General features: G+C 43.2%; 1 protein-coding gene across 3 annotated transcripts; it reads left to right on the forward strand.

The window, feature by feature from the left end:
* Positions 1-17: 17 nt before the first annotated feature.
* On the forward strand, positions 18-20,032 carry LOC115119116 (TBC1 domain family member 13-like). 3 transcript variants are annotated; one of them, XM_065017264.1, is made up of 14 exons: positions 18-128; positions 312-360; positions 511-557; positions 3,011-3,084; positions 3,242-3,282; positions 3,408-3,469; positions 8,356-8,455; positions 8,618-8,700; positions 8,978-9,137; positions 11,040-11,250; positions 15,219-15,382; positions 15,659-15,819; positions 16,073-16,154; positions 16,270-20,032. In XM_065017264.1, the coding sequence occupies exons 3-14, from the start codon at positions 535-537 to the stop codon at positions 16,333-16,335; spliced, it is 1,227 nt and encodes a 408-aa protein (XP_064873336.1). In that variant the 5' UTR covers positions 18-128; positions 312-360; positions 511-534; the 3' UTR covers positions 16,336-20,032. The 3 variants fall into 3 exon arrangements, with proteins under 3 accessions (XP_064873336.1, XP_064873337.1, XP_064873335.1); XM_065017265.1 differs by lacking the exon at positions 312-360; XM_065017263.1 differs by lacking the exon at positions 18-128 and having other exon boundaries at positions 166-360.
* Positions 20,033-21,576: the final 1,544 nt, after the last annotated feature.

Here is a 21,576-nt window from a genome sequence, read left to right on the forward strand (position 1 = left end):
AACGGGAAGGTAATGAGAAACACAATTCTCCTTGCATTTTATGAAAGTAGCTAGCTATATGTTGGTGCATGGTCATTGTTAGTAAAATCCTCTCAACATTTGGGATAGGGAGGGTATCTATCTAACTGGTGAGTATAATGAACTTGTAACCAGATCTGGCATTGAACACAAAATAAGTGCACGCACTGCACATAGGTAGTGCAAAACGCAATTCTAATTATTATTTACATAAAATAATGCAAAGTAGTAAAATGACATGAAAATTATTATGCATACATTTGTTGACGGGGCATAACTAAACAAATATATAGCAGAGATCATCCAACACTGGAAAGGTGATATGCTCGTGAAGTTTACAGTGTGAGTACAATCAGAAATAGCATTTAAGTCCAACTATGATTATTTTTACATATGTAATTGGAGCATATGAATAAGCCACATAGTAATTTGAGTAGTTTTTACTAAATGTTGTATGTTTCCCCATCGGACTATTTTTCTTGTGGCACACAGGTCTAGCTTTTGGATTCTTCCAACATGTCGAGCTCGTACCGAAGCAGGTGAGGTGTACATTTCATTTATGAATGGACAGTGGGCCATAATAACAAATTCGAGGAAATGTCATGTACGTTTTGTGTTTTTTGGCAATCTCTTGTGGTGCGTTCTCTGTAGCTAATTGTTCGTGTATTATGTGGTAGACTCCAAAAGCTCTGTAGGCTCACTTTAGCCAACTGGTTAGCTAACGTTAGCTAGCTACATAGCTAACGTTAGCCCGTTGTCTCGACGAAATGGGAAGACATCTGGTATCAATATCGATGAAAGTGCTCGCTTCTGTATTGTACTACATTGCAGACAATATTACCCCCCATACCCTGCTTGAATGAAATAATTGTTTCATATCTAGCTAACTATCTACTGTATGGGGATAAGATTATTTTTTGCTCAAGCGTAGACACAACTATCATGTTTGTCTATTTCAGTGACTGTAACTATTAATAGTTAGAATTCAATTTAAACTGAAGGAACCCAAAGGGGCCATTTATTTCGAGGTTTTCAATGAACTAGGTAGTGGCTAACGTTAAACTGTTGAGGAAGGACTGGGCTAAGAGAATGCAGAACTTGTACTACCTAATTCCTCAAATGCAATTATGCAACTTAGGTTACGAACATACCCACATTCTCCACTGATCAAGTTATCACGACAAACTGAGACCACTTTAGACTAGAGACAGTCAAACCTGTGTGTTGTATTCAACTTAATGTCAGCTATTGATAATCCACAAGACAAGGAGAAATACAGAATAGCCTAATCAAGGTACAATGTTGGTATGTTGCATTACATTTGACCTATACAATGCAAATGCTGACAGGACATCCCTTTCAACCCTTGTAAGACAGGGGCAGTTCAAGCAGGACACACTAATTTACTTGATTTAAATCTATTTAGGGGCCTGCTATTTGTGGCTAAATAAAACTGTTCATATGCCTACTATGGTAACCTATTTTCTGTGATGGCTGAAATGTTGTCAAACTTGGCTATTAATTATTAAAGCTTTCCTTGTTTTTAGGCTACTATTCACTTTTGCTTTTGGACTTTCTTGTTCCAGGAAAATAATGGATCCAATTTTATGATAATAGATCCAATGTTATGAAGGGTAGCCCACTTTAGGGTTTAATTGTAACAGCAAAGCAATTTTACCTAGTATTGAAGTTAGTGATCTGAGGTCAGGACTGGTGTCTCGTGAGGGCTGTTGCTTGATAATAAACAAATGAACTGTATTTCCCGTTGAATAGCGCCCAGCAACTTTGCTGATTGTCGCAGTTTTGGAGGGAGCCATGACAAACAGGATGTAGCTGTCCAGGAAAAAGATAAATAGCTATTACAGGAGAAAGGCATACTAGATTGATATCATAACTCTTGCTTTGGTTCTCTTCAGTAGGTTAGAACAAAATCAGAACATCACAGATATAGCTAACTCTCTGATGTTGTATAGCCAACTCTGTCAGTTCTGCATGCACCTCTTTCTAAAAGCTAACACTGAGCATTCAGCTTTAGCCAAAGCCCTGCTGTATAGCCTAAGCACTGCTGTATAGCCTAAGCACTGCTGTATAGCCAAAGCCCTGCTGTATAGCCAAAGCCCTGCTGTATAGCCTAAGCACTGCTGTATAGCCTAAGCACTGCTGTATAGCCTATGCACTGCTGTATAGCCTAAGCACTGCTGTATAGCCTAAGCCTTTAATACTTTTGGGATAAATCACAACAATCAATCAACCCCAATCTATTTTGATTTCCTCTGGGAAAATCAATGCTTATTTTCCTTTTAGTGATAATGTAGCCTAACCACCACACCAATGGGTACTGTGATTTGGCTCGATTGTCAGCTGATCATGACAGGAGGACACACGTATAAACTAGTGGTGGTACTGTATATTTAATGAGTACTTCAAGTGTTACAAACCATTAAAGTGGCATTCTGCCAAAGTCCCTCCATTTAATATGCTTTTTTGTACCATAAGAACAGTTGGAGCAGGTTGTGTTGGTAAATCTGCATTTCAAAGACTGTTACCTGAGCAGCTGTCTGAGGTGGAAGTTGGACAAATCAATTATGTTGTACTGGGGGTTTATGGCTATTGGTACCAAGTTAGTGGGGAGGGGCAATTGGTCAGAATCTCCTCCTTTTCTGGCCACATTAATGGCCACATGAACGACTCCCCAGGGAATGTATAAGGTAAACACATGAAACTGTGCAGCCCTATGTAGATTGCATCTATCCTTCTTCTCATAGATAAATAGTCATGAGTCTACCCACCTACAACATCCTCTCCTGTTTTCGGTCTGCTACATGTGCATAATCTGAACGAGGCATTATGGGACTGTGTCCCTCCTTATTCTTCATGGGAGGCATTAAGCCATGTCTGTATATTTTAAGATTTACATGAATGCAGCACACAGTATGCTTCTTACACCACAGCCTATATTGATGTTATTTTTCCCTTTCTTGTACAATTAAAGGATCCAGGAATTCAAGGTGGCCTTGATTGAAGAGAAGCTAGACTTGAATGCACTCCGGGAACTTTGCTTCAGCGGTGAGAAAAAACTTTACTTTCATTTCTAGAATGTAATTTTTTCACGTGTTTTTACTTAGTATGTTATTATGTCTCCTTATTTCACTTTATCTTGTCCTGTATTCATCTTTTTTTGTCATTCCCCCTTCTCTCCTCCACCCTCCTATCTCTCTCTCAGGTATCCCATTTGAAGGAGGCATCCGTGCACTTTGCTGGAAAGTGAGTTGCTCCACCCCTTTTAATAGACATCTACAGTATGTAGTATTAGTTTCAGCCTGTTTTTCTAATCTTATCTGTGAGTGATTGGGATTCTTATTTCGGGTGACTTGCTTCCATGTTTCCAGGTCCTTCTAAACTACCTGCCTCTGGACCAGACGATGTGGGATTCCTTTCTCAAAAAGCAGAGGTAAAATGTCTCCAGTACTGTTGGACATCAATTATTTATCAACAAGAGGAGATGTATTGAAATGGTCAGAGTAAGAAATGTGTGCACTTGCAACACCGGTTTGAAATAGGGCTGTGCGATATGGCCCAAAACTCATATTTCCATTTTTTTTTCAAACTTATGGAGGATTCACTAAATACAGTGTTCAGGCCCCTTCCCTTTTTCCACATTTTGTTACGTTACAGCCTTATTCTTAAATGGATTAAATAAATACAAATCCTCACCAGTCTATACAATATACCCCATAATGACAAAGCGAAAACCCTTTTTTTAAATGAAAAACTTTTTTGCCAATTTATAAAAAATTGAACAGAAATACATTATTTACATAAGTGTTCATACTCTTTGCTATGAGACTTGAAATTGAGCTCAGGTGCATCCTGTTTCCATTGATCATCCTTGAGATGTTTTTACAACTTGATTGGAGTCAACCTGTGGTAAATTCAATTGATTGGACATATTTTGGAAAGGCACACACCTGTCTATATAAGGTCCCACAGTTGACCGTGCATGTCAGAGCAAAAACCAAGCCATGAGATTGAAGGAAATGTCCGGAGATCTCTGAGACAGGATTGTATCCAGGCACAGATCTGGGTAAGGGTACCAAGAAGGTCCCTAAGAACACAGCATTAAAGCGAACTGAGTAATCGGGGGAGAAGGGCTTTGGTCAGGGAGATGACCAAGAACCCGATGGTCACTCTGACAGAGCATCAGAGTTCCTCTGTGAAGATGGGAGAACCTTCCAGAAAGACAACCATCTCTGCAGCACTACACCAATTAGGCCTTTATGGTAGAGTGGCCAGACGGAAGCCACTCCTCAGTTAAAAGTAAACCAAGATTGAACTCTTTGGCCTGAATGCAAAGTGTCACGTCTGGAGGAAACTTGGCACCATCGCTACGGTGAAGCATGGGGGTGGCAGCATCATGCTGTCTGGATGTTTTTCAGCGGCAGGGACTGGGAGACTAGTCGGGATCGAGGGAAAGATAAATAGAGCAAAGTACAGAGAGATCCTTGATGAAAACCTGCTCCAGAGCACTCAGGACCTCAAATTGGGGTCAAAGGTTCACCTTCCAACAGGACAACAACCCTAAGCACACTGCCAAGACAATGTAGGAGTGGCTTTGGGACACATCTCTGAATGTCCTTGAGTAGCCCAGAGCCCGGACTTGAACCCGATCGAACATCTCTGGAGAGACCGGAAAATACTTGTGCACCAACACTCCCCATCCAACCTGACAGAGCTTGAGAGGATCTGCAGAGAAGAATGGGACAAACTCCCCAAATACAGGTGTGCCAAGCTTTTGGTGTCGTACAAATCAAATCAAATTTTATTGGTCACATACACATGGTTAGCAGATGTTAATGCGAGTGTAGCGAAATGCTTGTGCTTCTAGTTCCGACCGTGCAGTAATATCTAACAAGTAATCTAACAATTTCATAACAACTACCTCATACACACAAGTGTAAAGGAATGAATAAGAATATCTACATATACATATATGGATGAGAGATTGCCGTGCGGCATAGGCAAGGTGCTGTAGATGGTATAGAGTACAGTATATACATATGAGATGTGTAGGGTATGTAAACATTATATAAAGTGACTAGTGATACATTTATTACATCCAATTTTTTATTATTAAAGTGGCTAGAGATTTGAGTAAGTATGTTGGCAGCAGCCGCTCTATGTTAGTGATGGCTGTTTAACAGTCTGATGGCCTTGAGATAGAAGCTGTTTTTCAGTCTCTCGGTCCCAGCTTTGATGCACCTGTACTGACCTTGCCTTCTGGATGATAGCGGGGTGAACAGGCAGTGGCTCGGGTGGTTGTTGTCCTTGATGATCTTTTTGGCCTTCCTGTGACATTGGGTGGTGTAGGTGTCCTGGAGGGCAGGTAGTTGGACCCCAGTGATGCTTTGTGCAGACCTCCCTACCCTCTGGAGAGCCTTACGGTTGTGGGCGGTGCAGTTGCCGTACCAGGCGGTGATACAGCCCGACAGGATGCTCTCGATTGTGCATCTGTAAAAGTTTTGTGTTTTCGCTGACAAGCCAGATTTCTTTACCCTCCTGAGGTTGAAGAGGCGCTGTTGTGCCTTCTTCATCACACTGTGTGTGGGTGGACCATTTCAGTTTGTCCGTGATGTGTATGCCGAGGAACTTAACTTTCCACCTTCTCCACTACTGTCCCGTCGATGTGGATAGGGGGCTGCTCCTCTGCTGTTTCCTGAAGTCCACGATCATCTCCTTTGTTTTGTTGACACTGATTGTGAGGTTATTTTCCTGACACCACACTCTGAGGGCCCTCACCTCCTTCCTATAGGCCTTCTCGTTGTTATTGGTAATCAAGCCTACCACTGTTGTGTTGTCTGCAAACTTGATGATTGAGTTGGAGGCGTGCATGGCCACACAGTCATGGGTGAACAGGGAGTACAGGAGAGGGCTGAGAACGCACCCTTGTGGGGCCCCAGCGTTCAGGATCAGCGGGGTGAAGATGTTGTGGCGGCGGCCCGTCAAAGTCCAGGACCCAGTTGCACCGGGCGGGGTCGAGACCCAGGGTCTCAAGCTTCATGATGAGTTTGGAGGGTACCCAAGAAGACTTGAGGCTGTAATCGCCGGCATAGGTGCTTCAACAAAGTACTGAGTAAATGGGTCTGAATACTTATGTAAATGTCATATTTCTGCTTTTTTAATTTGTTATAAATTTGCAACAATACTAAAAAACGGTGTTTGCTTTGTCATCATTGTATCGTGTGTAGATTTGAGGGGGGGGGGAAACAATTTAGTCCATTTTAGAATAAGGCTGTAATGTAACAAAATGTGGAAAAAGTCAAGGGGTCTGAATATTTTCTGAATGTATCTCAATTTACTTTTTTTCTCATAAGCTTTGTTGTACAATTTAAGGTCAAATACACTGCATTTAAAACAGTCAGAAATAATCTAATGAATTCAGAGCTTGGTAAATTATACCTACCATATTACTTCCACAAACATAAGACCCACTAATCATTACATTATTTTATCAAAATAGTTGTACTTGCTTTTTTTTTTTTTTTTTGCAATAATCACTGATTTGGGTTTCAGGTCTGTCTATAAAACTGCCCTTTTTGTTACAAATGTAACCAGAACTATCATGGTTCTGGTTACCATAATGAACAGTCGCTAATAATGCAGCAGGCGTTTTAGAAAATGAACACAGGTCTTATAAACTATCTCTCAAGCACAAGCCCACGTAATAGTGAGTAGCCAGCTAATACTTATATTTCAAATTTATTCAACTTGGATCTAGGTATAATTAAACAAGCTCTGAATTCCAGCTAACCAGGCAAAACAGTTGAATAGTTATTAACACAACCTTCTGTCCATCTCAATGTTAGCCTGTCCACTTTGTTCTGATGTTGAAATCAAGTGGCCTTCCTTAATTCTCAGAATGAGAACAAGTTGCCAATTCCTTGTAATTGTTTTATGCTTATTGCACATGTATAAAACACAGACTAAACAGCTAGTATAACAATCTTTATTTGACTAAAATGCTGCTAGCGACACATGGTACCGTAATGCGCACGCTCAACAAACTGAGCATACATTTTCTAGAATGAATGTTCAGTGGTACATCAATTTTAGTAGTTTCTGCTCAAAATTGGAGTAGTTGAAACATAAACGGGTGTGGTTCGAAAGGTAAAATGCTCTTCTATTATAGTAAAATAATGTCTCCATATGTTTCGGTGTCCATATGACCAATTTCTGTTGAACCAAACCTAAAATGCAAATAGCGTGTTGAAAAGGTTTGTCAGAGAGGTGATCTCTCACCTTTGTTGTTGTGAGTGGTAGGGGGAGGGGATGGATGGATGAAAGAGGCAACACGAGAGGTTTCACTCTCGCAAAAATCTATTGCCTGCCTTCCCGCCTTTGGAACGACGACTCCCATTGTTAGGGCGGAGACATGAGCATCCCGTCATTATATACAGATCTCTGGTGTAAATGGGTAGGTGCACAGCACAGAAGGAGCGAACGAGACGGGACCAAAAAGACAAAATGAAAACAAGCGGTCATAAACGCTCATAAAACGAAAAATACTAAACTTGATTCAGGCATTTGGAAAATCGAATTAATTCGATATATCGCCCAGCCCTAGTTTGAATGGTTAAAGGGAAAATGAAACCATCTCTAGATGTAGTGACTTTTGACTCAGTCCTTTGAGGCCTCTCTTATATAGAGCATGAAAACATGAACTGATCAAGACTGAGCCACTTTGTATATCCTTCCATCTCAGCATTTTAATCAATGACAGAATTATACCTTGGTAACTTAACCAATTCTTGGTCAAGTAAATCCCCCCCTGTCTCGCTGGAGTTTACTTTGGGAATCTTTTTTTTAGATTTTACCAAGCATCCCTAGACACCAGCTGATTCATAATGGAACATGGCCTATTAAAATATCACACTAGAACACAACACACCCGGCTCAGGACAGCTATATCGGGTCGGCTCTGGACAGGGGATACGGTGGTGGCGATTCTGCTCTTTCTATTGGCTCCCTCCTTACTCAATTATTGAAATCCTTTGACTGTTTGATTCAGCCTGCCTGGAATGCTTTGAATGGCCCCGTCCCGAAAGAACCCCTAGCCCCTAGTCAATTCAGAATTTGATTGGTATAAGAAATATGGCAGCATGTCCATGATGATGTCATTTTGCTGAGTCTAGTAAATTTCACTAAGTCCAATTGTCGGTCAAATTGAACTCCTGAAATGAAACAATTAGGATTAGCTGACCTCCGATAGTCCCTGACTCTTGCGTTAATCCACGGGCGTCGAGATGCAGTATTCTATTGTATTTAATTTTGTGCCCACAGGGAGGGTTATTCCCAGTTCCTGAAGGAGATGATTATCCAGCCCGGCATCGCTAAGGCCAACCTGGGCCTCTCCAGAGAGGACGTGACCATGGAGGACCACGTGAGTTCCTCCTCTCTCCCCCCCCCCCCCCAAAAAAATAGACCAATTTCCTACTCTGATACACACCGCTGAGTTGTCTCGGCTAATACGTAGGAACTTTCACCGAATTTTCCCACACATTAATTTTAATTCCGTCTTTCTAACTTTCTTTCAATCTCTCAGCCTCTCAACCCCAGCCCAGAGAGCAAGTGGAACAACTACTTCAGAGACAACGAGGTGCTGCTGCAGATTGATAAAGATGTCAGGTAGGTAGCTTGGCAACAAGCTAGGCACTTCTTTAGCTGACTGTGAAGTGAATATCTTCTTGTATTATAAGTAACTCGTCCTCCAGAGCCGGGGCGAGCATTAATGAATAGTCTATTAATGTATTCCAGTAGCCTGTCATGGAATACCATCTCTAAATAGGCAGAAGGTCAGCAGCAGTGGCTTTCTCTCATGGAAGGATGTCTTCTATTCCACAAAGGAACAAAGAGGATTATAACTATTAAGTGCTAACTAACTAATGTATATCTGTAATGGCAGGCGTCTGTACCCAGACATGGCCTTCTTCCAGTGGCCCACAGACTACCCATGCCAGCTGATCCTGGACCCCCAGAATGACTACGAGACCCTCAGGTGCCGTGTGGAACAGACCACCCTCAAGGCCCAGACTGTGGACCGCAACCGCAGCGGGGTCACCAACGTGAGTCTGACCAACAGAGAGGGAGAGAGTGTGTGTATGTGTCCGTTTCATTTGGCAGGTAGCCTAGCAGTTGAGCGTTGGGGCCACTAACCGAAAGGTTACTGGTTCTAATCACCGAGCCGACTAGTTGAAATATCTGTCGACGTGCCCTTGAGCAAGGCACTTTACCCTAGTCGCTCTGGAAAAGAGCGTCAGCTAAATGACTCGAATGCAAAATGTGACAAGGAATACCTGTGTAAGAATGCTGTTCATCGACGACAGCTCAGCCTTCAACACCATTGTGCCCTCTGAGCTCATCACTAAACTCAGGGCCCTGTGTCTGAAACCCGCCCTGTGCAACGGTATCCTAGATTTCCCGACGGGCCGACCCCAGGTGGTGAAGGTAAGCAACAACACCTCTGCTACACTGATCCTCAACACACTGATCCCCTCCTGTACTCACCCACGACTGCGTGACCACGCACGCCTCCAACTGACTCATCAAGTTTGCTGACGACACAACGGTGTTAGACCTGATTACCAACAACGACGAGACAGCCTACAGGGAAGAGGGGATTGCCCTGGCAGAGTGTTGCCAGGAAAATAACCTCCCTCACAGTCAACAAAACGAAGGAGCTGATCCTGGACTACAAGAGACAACAGAGAGAACACACCCCCATCCACATCGACACGCCCCCATCCACATCGGTGCCCCAGTGGAGAGAGTCAAAAGCTTCAAGTTCCTCGGTGTGCACATCACTGAGGACCTGAAATGGTCAGATCACACCGACAGTGAAGAAATTCGGCTTTGCTCCTAAGACCCTCAGGAATTTCTACAGATGCACAATTGAGAGCATCCTGTCAGGCTGTATCACCACCTGGTAGAGCAATTGCACCGTCCGCAACCGCAGGGCTCTCCAGACTGCTGCCCTATGTACATAGTCACTGAACACTGGTCACTTTAATAATGTTTACATACTATTTATACAGTATATCTACTGCTATTCAAAATATTTGATCATTTAAAAAAAATATATTGTGCTTGTTTGCATTGATTAATCGGAACTAGGAACATACGCATTACACTGCAACTGACATAACACCTGCTAAACTGTATATGCATCCAAGAATATTTGATTTGTCAATGTTTCACTCCCATAGGCGGCAGGGTGACCTTGTTTAGGTAACAATAGGGAAAACACTATTCAGTTGGCAGTAGTGCTGACTCTACTACCCTGTGTTATGTTCATTCCCCCACCCTACTCTTCTGCTTTAAGCAATGCGGTCACGATGCACAAGCTGTGGTGAGTATGCAAGGTCTCGGCAAGTTTGGCAAGGGGGATACTACAAAGCAGGATCAATGAGTTGTCCAGCTAACTTGCCTAAATATTCTGAAATATTCTAACTTAAAAAAAAACATTTTTAGAAAGTTGAGTTTGAAATGGGCATGGTGTAATTAACTCAAACAACACAAAACACATCTAAGTTTAGCTTTCTTAATGAATTAGAAAATCAATAGTTATTTCTGGTTGTTTATTGAAGTTGATTCTGCTTTGTAGTATACCCCTCCGATATTGGCTTGATAACCCTATTTGACTTATGGGTGTATTCGGCTTGTGTCCATTTCCATTCTATAACAATTAACTAGAATTTGAATTCCAATCTTTGTGGATTCCCCTTGCCAATGCGTTTCTTCCATGGCGAGAGCTGTCATGCTGCTTTGATAACTGTTGCTTGTGGATAAGCAATATGGTAGAAATGTTGTCCATATTGCTCATACCCATCTAATCTGTTCAGATCTACACAAGCGCCTGCCTCGGGGAGTAGTGGTTGTTTTTGGACTGGGCCTAACCCCCCCCCTCTCTCTCCTACCCATTCTCCCCTCTACACACCATTTCCCCTCTTTACCTCCCCCCTCTTCAGGTGAGCTCCCCGGGCAAGGCCCTCAACCTGTACCCTTCCAACGAGTATGAGGTGCTGCCCAATGGCTGTGAGGCCCACTGGGAGGTGGTGGAGCGCATCCTGTTCATCTACGCTAAGCTCAACCCGGGCATCGCCTACGTGCAGGGCATGAACGAGGTGGTGGGACCCCTCTACTACACCTTCGCTACCGACCCCAACGACAAGTGGAGAGGTGGGTGGAGGTTTCTTGGGAGCAGAGCAGAAGACGCCTCTGTAGTGTAGATGGACTAATAAAGTACTATTCTGTTGTATTAATGGTAAATATCAGCTCTATTTGCTGCTACTTCTCTCTGATAGTCCCATTGCAAATCAAATTTATTTATATAGCCCTTCGTACATCAGCTGATATCTCAAAGTGCTGTACAGAAACTTTGCTGTCCCCAGTCAAGTGGACTGCGGACAGCAAGGAGTCATCATGTCAGGTAGTCCTGAGGCATGGTCCTAGGGCTCAGGTCCTCCGAGAGAGAAAGAGAGAATTAGAGAGAGCATACTTAAATTCACACAGGACACCGGATAGGACAGGAGAAGTACTCCAGATATAACAAACTGACCCTAGCTCGCCGACACATAAACTACTGCAGCATAAATACTGGAGGCTGAGACAGGAGGGGTCAGGAGACACTGTGGCCCCATCCGATGACACCCCCAGACAGGGCCAAACAGGAAGGATATAACCCCACCCACTTTGCCAAAGCACAGCCCCCACACCACTAGAGGGATATCTTCAACCACCAACTTACCATCCTGAGACAAGGCTGAGTATAGCCCACAAAGATCTCTGCCATGGCACAACCCAAGGGTGGGCGCCAAACCAGACAGGAAGATCACATCAGTGACTCAACCCACTCAAGTGACGCACCCCTCCTAGGGACGGCATGAGAGAGCCCCAGTAAGCCAGTGACTCAGCCCCTGTAATAGGGTTAGAGGCAGAGAATCCCAGTGGAAAGAGGGGAACCGGCCAGGCAGAGACGGCAAGGGCGGTTCGTTGCTCCAGAGCCTTTCCGTTCACCTTCACACTCCTGGGCCAGACTACACTCAATCATATGACCCACTGAAGAGATGAGTCATCAGTAAAGACTTAAAAGTTGAGACCGAGTTTGCGTCTCTCACATGGGTAGGCAGACCATTCCATAAAAATGGAGCTCTATAGGAGAAAGCCCTGCCTCCAGCTGTTTGCTTAGAAATTCTAGGGACAATTAGGAGGCCTGCGTCTTGTGACCGTAGCGTACGTGTAGGTATGTACGGCAGGACCAAATCAGAGAGATAGGTAGGAGCAAGCCCATGGAATGCTTTGTAGGTTAGCAGTAAAACCTTGAAATCAGCCCTTGCCTTGACAGGAAGCCAGTGTAGGGAGGCTAGCACTGGAGTAATATGATGACATTTCTTGGTTCTAGTCAGGATTCTAGCAGCCGTATTTAGCACTAACTGAAGTTTATTTAGTGCTTTATCCGGGTAGCAGGAAAGTAGAGCATTGCAGTAGTCTAACCTAGAAGTGACAAAAACATGGATTCATTTTTCTGCATCATTTTTGGACAGAAAGTTTCTGATTTTTGCAATGTTACGTAGATGGAAAAAAGCTGTCCTTGAAACAGTCTTGATATGTTCTTCAAAAGAGAGATCAGGGTCCAGAGTAACGCCGAGGTCCTTCACAGTTTTATTTGAGACGACTGTACAACCATTAAGATTAATTGTCAGATTCAACAGAAGATCTCTTTGTTTCTTGGGACCTAGAACAAGCATCTCTGTTTTGTCCGAGTTTAAAAGTAGAAAGTTTGCAGCCATCCACTTCCTTATGTCTGAAACACATGCTTCTAGCAAGGGCAATTTTTTGGGCTTCACCATGTTTCATTGAAATGTACAGCTGTGTGTCATCCGCATAGCAGTGAAAGTTAACATTATTTTTCCGAATGACATCCCCAAGAGGTAAAATATATAGTGAAAACAATAGTGGTCCTAAAACGGAACCTTGAGGAACACCGAAATGTACAGTTGATTTGTCAGAGGACAAACCATTCACAGAGACAAAATGATATCTTTCCGACAGATAAGATCTAAACCAGGCCAGAACTTGTCTGTATAGACCAATTTGGGTTTCCAATCTCTCCAAAAGAATGTGCTGAAGCATTTCGTATACATTGTTTGTCTTCAGGAAGGCAGTGAGTTGCTGCGCAACAGGCTTTTCTAAAATCTTTTGAGAGGAATGGAAGATTCGATATAGGCCGATCATTTTTTATATTTTCTGGGTCAAGGTTTGGCTTTTTCAGGAGAGGCTTTATTTCTGCCACTTTTATTGAGTTTGGTACACATCCGGTGGATAGAGAGCCGTTTATTATGTTCAACATAGGAGGGCCAAGCACAGGAAGCAGCTCTTTCACTAGTTTAGTTGGAATAGGTTCCAGTATGCAGCTTGAAGTTTTAGAGGCCATGATTATTTTCATCATTGTGTCAAGAGATATAGTACTAAAACACTTGAGTGTCTCTCTTGATCCTAGGTCCTGGCAGAGTTGTGCAGACTCAGGACAACTTAGCTTTGAAGGAATATGCAGATTTACAGAGGAGTCCGTAATTTGCTTTCTAATAATCATGATATTTTCCTCAAAGAAGTTCATGAATTTATTACTGCTGAAGTGAAAGCAGTCCTCTCTTGGGAATGCTGCTTTTTAGTTAGCTTTGCGACAGTATCAACAAGGAATTTCGGATTGTTCTTATTTTCCTCAATTAAGTTGGAAAAATAGGATGATCGAGCAGCAGTAAGGGCTCTTCGGTACTCTCTTTCCAAGGTAGTCGGAAGACTTCCAGTTTGGTGTGGCGCCATTTCCGTTCCAATTTTCTGGAAGCTTGCTTCAGAGCTTGGGTATTTTCTGTATACCGGGGAGCTAGTTTCTTATGAGAAATGTTTTTAGTTTTTTTGGGGTGCAACTGCATCTAGGGTATTGCGCAAGGTTAAATTGAGTTCCTCAGTTAGGTGGTTAACTGATTTTTGTCCTCTGGCATCCTTGGGTAGACAGAGGGAGTCTGGAAGGACATCAAGGAATCTTTGTGTTGTCTGTGAATTTATAGCACGACTTTTGATGTTCCTTGGTTGGGGTCTGAGCAGATTATTTGTTGCAATTGCAAACGTAATAAAATGGTGGTCCGATAGTCCAGGATTATGAGGAAAAACATTAAGATCCACAACATTTATTCAATGGGACAAAACTAGGTCCAGAGTATGACTGTGACAGTGAGTAGGTCCAGAGACATGTTGGACAAAACCCACTGAGTCGATGATGGCTCCGAAAGCCTTTTGGAGTGGGTCTGTGGACTTTTCCATGTGAATATTAGTCACCAAAGATTAGAATATTATCTGCTATGACTACAAGGTCCGATAGGAATTCAGGGAACTCAATGAGGAATGCTGTATATGGCCCAGGAGGTCTGTAAACAGTAGCTATAAAAAGTGATTGAGTAGGCTGCATAGATTTCATGACTAGAAGCTCAAAAGACGAAAACTTCATTTTTTTTATTTTGTAAATTGAAATTTGCTATCGTAAATGTTAGCAACACCTCCGCCTTTGCGTGATGCGCGGGGGATATGGTCACTAGTGTAGCCAGGAGGTGAGGCCTCATTTAACACAGTAAATTCATCAGGCATAAGCCATGTTTCAGTCAGGCCAATCACATCAAGATTATGATCAGTGATTAGTTCATTGACTATAATTGCCTTTGGTATCATGATCTCTTTCAATTATGACAGGAATGGAGGAGGTCTTTATCCTAGTGAGATTGCTAAGGCAAACACCGCCATGTTTAGTTTTGCCCAACCTAGGTCGAGGCACAGACACGGTCTCAATGGGGATTGCACTAGTCTGCATCAGAGTGCTAATGTTCTGTGATGGAATGGGTGTTCTCTGATGGAATGGGTGTTCTGTGATGGAATGGATCAAGCTAACTGATTCAGGACTGCCAGCTAGAGGACAAATGAGGGACCCCCCCTTCTTCCCGATCACTTCTAATTCTCAGATATTTATTGCTTGACCTCTATTTAGAAGTATTTTATCGTCTGTCATATATAGACAGACAGACACAATTGAAACTAGATAGGGCACGATTGACTGATTGATTGACTGGTTTACTATTATTGACCGTCCAACCAATCAGAGCACGCTGAGGCGGACACCTTCTTTTGTTTCACCAACCTGATGTCGGAGAACCGGGACATGTTCATCAAGAGTCTGGACGACTCACAGTGCGGCATCACCTACAAGATGGAGAGCGTCTACTCCATGCTCAAGGAGAAGGACATGGAGCTCTACATTAAACTGGTGAGCGAGGGACTCCTGGGCCCAGTCCCAAAGCCATCCCTATGCCCTTTTCCTGGTCCCTTGTTGACTCGTCTTCACGGCTCTGAAAGGATACAAGTTCATAGGGGTATAGGGGGGGGGTTACACATTTGATCTGTTTACCTATTAATTTTCCCCATGCACCTCCTAATCAAAACCAACACTTGATTTGATGAATTCATTTAGTGGGATAATATTATGATGTTTGTAGTTATTATGGAGGCTAGTTCAATATTTCAACTCCCTTCTCTTTAACAGCAGGAGCAGAACATCAAGCCTCAGTACTTCACCTTCCGCTGGCTGACCCTGCTGCTGTCTCAGGAGTTCCTCCTGCCCGACGTCATCCGCATCTGGGACACGCTCTTTTCCGACCAGGACCGCTTCAACTTCCTCATCCTAGTCTGCTGCGCCATGCTCGTGTGAGTTCCCGTCTGTCCTCCCTAGCCACGAACCACAGCCCTCTGGGCTGGAACACCCCTACCCACAGAATGACCCCAGCCCCAATTCCCCAAGTCTGTTGAATTGAACATGGAGAAGAATGCAATGCAATTCTGGTATTCACTTGAATTTGGATGGAATTGGATAGGATTTGGGTGGACTTGGATACTAGTAAGATATGTGTCTGCATCTTACAATATGATATGCATTGTTTGTTATTTCTGTTCTGATTAGCATGCCTGTCCTGTGTGGTTTCAGACTGATTCGAGATCAGTTGCTGGCAGGCGACTTCACGATCAACATGAGACTGCTGCAGGTAAGACCATCTGAAAGGATCTTTTCAAATACAGTGTGGCCAATGTAGGTAATGTTTTAGGCGACTACGGTGGTTTTACTTGACGTTTTAGCTGATTGTCTCTGGTCTTCTTCAGGACTACCCCATCTCAGATGTCCACACCATCCTGGCCAAGGCCAAGGAGCTTCAGGACGGGTCATAGCCACCCCTACCTCCCTTCTCCCTTCCTTGGTTGGGGAGGGGAGGATGCAACATTAAACTGATAACCCTGGGCACAACAAAGGAGGGAGAGGAAGACACCTGGCGCCAGGTTTGGTACAAGGTTGGTCGGAGAAACCAAACTCGGTACTTAGGCTTGTCATCTCACTCTCACGGCCTGACAGTTTTTCCACTGGGAGGGTGTGTGGCCTCAAGCTATTTATTTTTGCACTGAACACTTGAAAAAAAGTGTACAAATCTGCATATATGAAGCAGAGAAACCACAGTAACGATTACAACAGAAGCATCATTATAAAGTCCGCCAGGGCTAATATCACACTCCCAGGTTTTTTTTTAGGGTGTTTCTTTTTAGTGGGTTGGGAATAACTTTTTTTTTTTACTTTCAAAGTGAAGTTTTTTTTTAATCATTAATATGAAATATAATACTACCATGTAAAGACTAACCATAAAAACAGCAAAAAAAATGTTGCCACAGGGTTTGCTTTAAAGTATAGATTGTTATGACATTGGGCCTCAACGCAAGCATCCTCTCTCTGTTTTCATGACCGTGCTCAGATATTTACTCTAACGCACATGAGATACACGTCTGGACAGTTTATAGCTGGATGTAACCTGATTCCGTGTCTATGGAGTCGCCAATATTAATGTATGTTTGCTGTCAAACCAATGGGATGTGAAACTTGTTTTATACATTTTTTTGGTGTGTCATGTAGCAGAAGCTCTTATCCAGAGCCACTTACAGGTGCAATTAGGGTTAAATGCCTTGCTCAAGGGCACATCGGCAGATTTATCACCTAGTCGGCTTCTGAATTCGAACCAGCGACCTTTCGGTTACTGTCCTAAAGCTCTTAACCACTAGGCTACTTGCTGTCTGACCCACTAACCTGAAATTGATACATTGATGACGATGAGAAGGTTGCTTTTGATGTGAGGGCATTACTAAGCAAACAAATCAATCCAATTAAATTGGGCATTCATTTTTTTATAATATATTTTGACCTATCTCTGGTCGCATTGAGTGGCCAGAATAAACCAGAATACATTAAACATGAATGACGTCTTGTAAATGAAGCATAACACATTTTGCATACTGTAAGATTATTACAGAGAACAAATGATTGATAATAGTAGCTGAATATTTATCATGGATAAATGACTGACATTGAAAGGCTATGATGATAGCATTTATGTATTCACATAATGGAGTTGACAGATAAGAGTTGAAAAATTACGGAGTTGATTACTTAAAATCACTATGATTGAATGTTATAGATTATTATTTTATTTTTTTAAATGCTAACACTTACCACAAAGCTAAGACACCCTTGAAATGTATTTACCTTTTCAAACAGTAGGACCTTCATAATAATGTGATACTAAAGTACACAGATAATGACTTGCTTTGTTTTCATCAATATTGTGAGAATGATACAACAGTTACCTTTTTACTGTTTGCATTTCAGTTTTATTAGCATTCCCTAGAAATTCCAAGTATCACCATCCCTTTCAGTGGCAAGATGGTATCAGTCTATATTCTTTTCTTTTTACATATTTTTCTCCCCAATTCCGTGGTCTCCAATTGTCTTATAGCTGCAACTCCCGTACAGTCTCCGGAGAGGCGAAGGTCGAGAGCCGTGCGTCCTCCGAAACACAACCCAACCAACTGCTTCTTGACACAATGCCCACTTAACCCAGAAGCCATCCACACCAATGTGTTGAAGGAAACACTGTACACCTGGCGACCGTGCACTGCGCTCAGACCGCCAAAGGAGGCGCTAGTGCGCGATGGGACAAGGACATCCCTGGCGGCCAAACCTTCCCCTAACCTGGACGACGCTGGGCCAATTGTGCGCCACCCCATGGGTCTCCCAGGCGACAGAGCCTGGACTCAAACCCAGAATCTCTAGTGGCATAGCTACTGTTGCACTGCGATGCAGTGTCTTAGATCACTGCGCCACTCAGGAGGCTTCAGTCTACATTCTAACACTATTTCAGTAACAAGATGGTATTAGTCTACATTCTAACACTATTTCAGTAGCAAGATGATATTAGTCTACATTCTAACACTATTTCAGTAACAAGATGGTATCTTCCTACTGAAAAATTGCCTAGACAGGAATTGGTACAAATTGACAGTCTGTGACTAGCGATGGTTCAATGTGGCTTTATTGTACTAAAGTGAGGTAGTAAGAGATACTGTGCTGAGTATTTTGACACTGAATGAAATGGGAACACTCCTAGTTCAAACAGCTTGGCTTGGTCGATCAGTGTGTCTATAATCATGTCTTGATCTTAAAGGCCCAGTGCAGTCAAAAACTTGATTTCCCTGCGTTTTATATATATTTCCACACCAAGGTTGGATTCATACTGACATTGTGAAAATTATGATAATGCCCTTTTAGTGTAAGAGCTGTTTGAAAATACTTCCTGAAATGTCAGCTTGTTTTGGTGGGAGGGAGTTTTGGCCTTCCATGGTGACATCACCATGTGGTGAATTGATTAATAAAGATTTCCAAACCTCTCTGCCAATAACAGCTAGTTTTCAGTTCCCCCTCCCTAGTCAGAACACTCCCTGACAGTCTTAGCCAAGTTCTTGCTTGCTTTTTTTGTGACCATTTTCATTTAAAAGAATCACAGTAAGGTACTTAATTGTTACCTAGACATTATTTGTTACTGGTGTGGGGGGAAAAACCCAGCTGCATTGAACCTTTTAATGAATGTATATAAACAGTGACAAATCCCCCATTGAAGGTTCAGTAATGACAAAGAAGGAAAGTCTTGTCTTCCTGTGATTCACAAACGTTTGTTGTCAATGATGAATGGTTTATGGTTCTCATTTTCTCGTTCTTGCTCTATCACAATTTTTTTCCTTTACTTTTTTTCCATTTTTCCATGACTCTTGCCTTTCTCCCACCTCTTCCTCCCCTCCTTGCCCTGTGATTTTGAGGGCTTGTCCAGGATAGGGCTAGCAGCAAGACAGTAGGCCCCGTGCCACAGTCCGCCTGCCAACCGCCATGCACTGCCATTCTCCCTCTTATCATATCGCTCTGTTTCTCATCCAGCAGACATTCAATTTGTGAACCACAAACTATCTGTTTTACAGCTATATTGAGACTTTTAGAAAGCAGCTCACTGCCTCTGGTCTCATCTCTGCCAACCGTTTGACGGTAGACAGCAAATCCTATGTGGCAAAAAGCTACTATAATTGTGGACTTGAGAATCGCAGGGCTAGATAGGGAGAATGCATACTCATCATGAAATATAATCATATATTTTGTAATCCTGCATGTCGATGGCTTTTTCTGTAACATTTATCCTTTATCCTGGCTGAACAGTCTTTTGTCCTTGTCTGTTTGTTATTCGCACCACATTGTCCTTGGTGTCAGATGAATGTTTGTCATGCCACTGCTACACAGGGCAACAATGTAAATTGTCCAGCGTATTGTGCTCTGATTTGACATATCCTCCATTGTCTTAAAAAATCCTTAACGTCTTTGACTATGTGGAAGGACAACATTGCATTGTTGCCAGTGGCGATTATATAAATCTGTATAGTGATTACATCAGGAATTTGACAATGCTTTGTGTAGCCATATTATTCTCTAAGGCTTCTTCTTTGTGTATTTTCAGGCCCTTTTATAATAAATGCCAAGTGTGCAACAAGTACAGTTTTTACTTTACACCCTTTCCCTGTGTTGCTTTCCCTCATTTCTCCCATTCTTCTCTCTCCCTCTTTCTGTCCATCTCTCTCCCTTCCTCCCTTCTGTCCAACTCTCTCTTTTCACTCTCACATTCTCCACCCCCTCAGTGCTGTGGTTTAATGTAGACCACAGAGCCCCAGCATTGTGGGGTTATTAGTAACACATGGGGGTGTTTCCTCCATCCATATTGGTTTTGTAAGGTGAGGTCACCAATGGCTCTGCATCTGAAAAGGGAGCAGAGCACGCTGGCAGAAGAAACATGTGGGGGCGTGACGCAGTGTAAGAGGGGAGAGAATGGGACACAGGCTCTTCGCTGCAGAGCTCTGAAGTCTGTCGACTAGGCCAGGAAGAAACATGTGGGGGCGTGAAGCAGTGTAAGAGGGGAGAGAATGGGACACAGGCTCTTCGCTGCAGAGCTCTGAAGTCTGTAGACTAGGCCAGGAAGAAACATGTGGGGGCGTGACGCAGTGTAAGAGGGGAGAAAATGGGACACAGGCTCTTCGCTGCAGAGCTCTGAAGTCTGTAGACTAGGCCAGGAAGAAACATGTGGGGGTGTGAAGCAGTGTAAGAGGGGAGAGAATGGGACACAGGCTCTTCGCTGCAGAGCTCTGAAGTCTGTCGACTAGGCCAGGAAGAAACATGTGGGGGTGTGAAGCAGTGTAAGAGGGGAGAGAATGGGACACAGGCTCTTCGCTGCAGAGCTCTGAAGTCTGTCGACTAGGCCAGGAAGAAACATGTGGGGGCGTGAAGCAGTGTAAGAGGGGAGAGAATGGGACACAGGCTCTTCGCTGCAGAGCTCTGAAGTCTGTAGACTAGGCCAGGAAGAAACATGTGGGGGTGTGAAGCAGTGTAAGAGGGGAGAGAATGGGACACAGGCTCTTCGCTGCAGAGCTCTGAAGTCTGTAGACTAGGCCAGGAAGAAACATGTGGGGGCGTGAAGCAGTGTAAGAGGGGAGAGAATGGGACACAGGCTCTTCGCTGCAGAGCTCTGAAGTCTGTAGACTAGGCCAGGAAGAAACATGTGGGGGTGTGAAGCAGTGTAAGAGGGGAGAGAATGGGACACAGGCTCTTCGCTGCAGAGCTCTGAAGTCTGTAGACTAGGCCAGGAAGAAACATGTGGGGGCGTGAAGCAGTGTAAGAGGGGAGAGAATGGGACACAGGCTCTTCGCTGCAGAGCTCTCAAGTCTGTAGACTAGGCCAGGAAGAAAAACAATATTTCGAAAAGGATTCAAATATTTATGAGGTTTATATTGGCTACACCCATCACAAAGATGGTGTCGTTGTTTAGCAGACAAGTGGGTTAAGTAAAGCAGAACAAGAGTAGTCCCACCATTTTCAAAGTTGATTTTGATTTCCTTTCGCAAAATAAAATAAAGGCGTGAACTTGGTCCATCTGGTTCTTGGTAATGGACATCATAGTGAATTTGTAGATGACTGACAGGTCAGAGAAAGTTCAGCTTCTCTCTAAAATCCTTTACATGAGAGACGTGCTACCAGTCAAACGGTTTCCGGTGGATAACTAT

The sequence above is a fragment of the Oncorhynchus nerka genome, linkage group LG4 (genome assembly GCF_034236695.1).
Source record: "Oncorhynchus nerka isolate Pitt River linkage group LG4, Oner_Uvic_2.0, whole genome shotgun sequence".
Taxonomy (NCBI): Eukaryota; Metazoa; Chordata; class Actinopteri; order Salmoniformes; family Salmonidae; genus Oncorhynchus; species Oncorhynchus nerka.

What these genes read in the sequence shown, in the direction of transcription:
- LOC115119116 (XM_065017264.1), top strand. Translation starts at nt 535, where the DNA reads ATGTCGAGCTCGTACCGAAGCAG. An exon ending in ACGTGACCATGGAGGACCAC is followed by an intron (nt 8,456 to 8,617) that starts GTGAGTTCCTCC and finishes TCAATCTCTCAG; the next exon opens with CCTCTCAACCCCAGCCCAGA. An exon ending in TCAACATGAGACTGCTGCAG is followed by an intron (nt 16,155 to 16,269) that starts GTAAGACCATCT and finishes GGTCTTCTTCAG; the next exon opens with GACTACCCCATCTCAGATGT.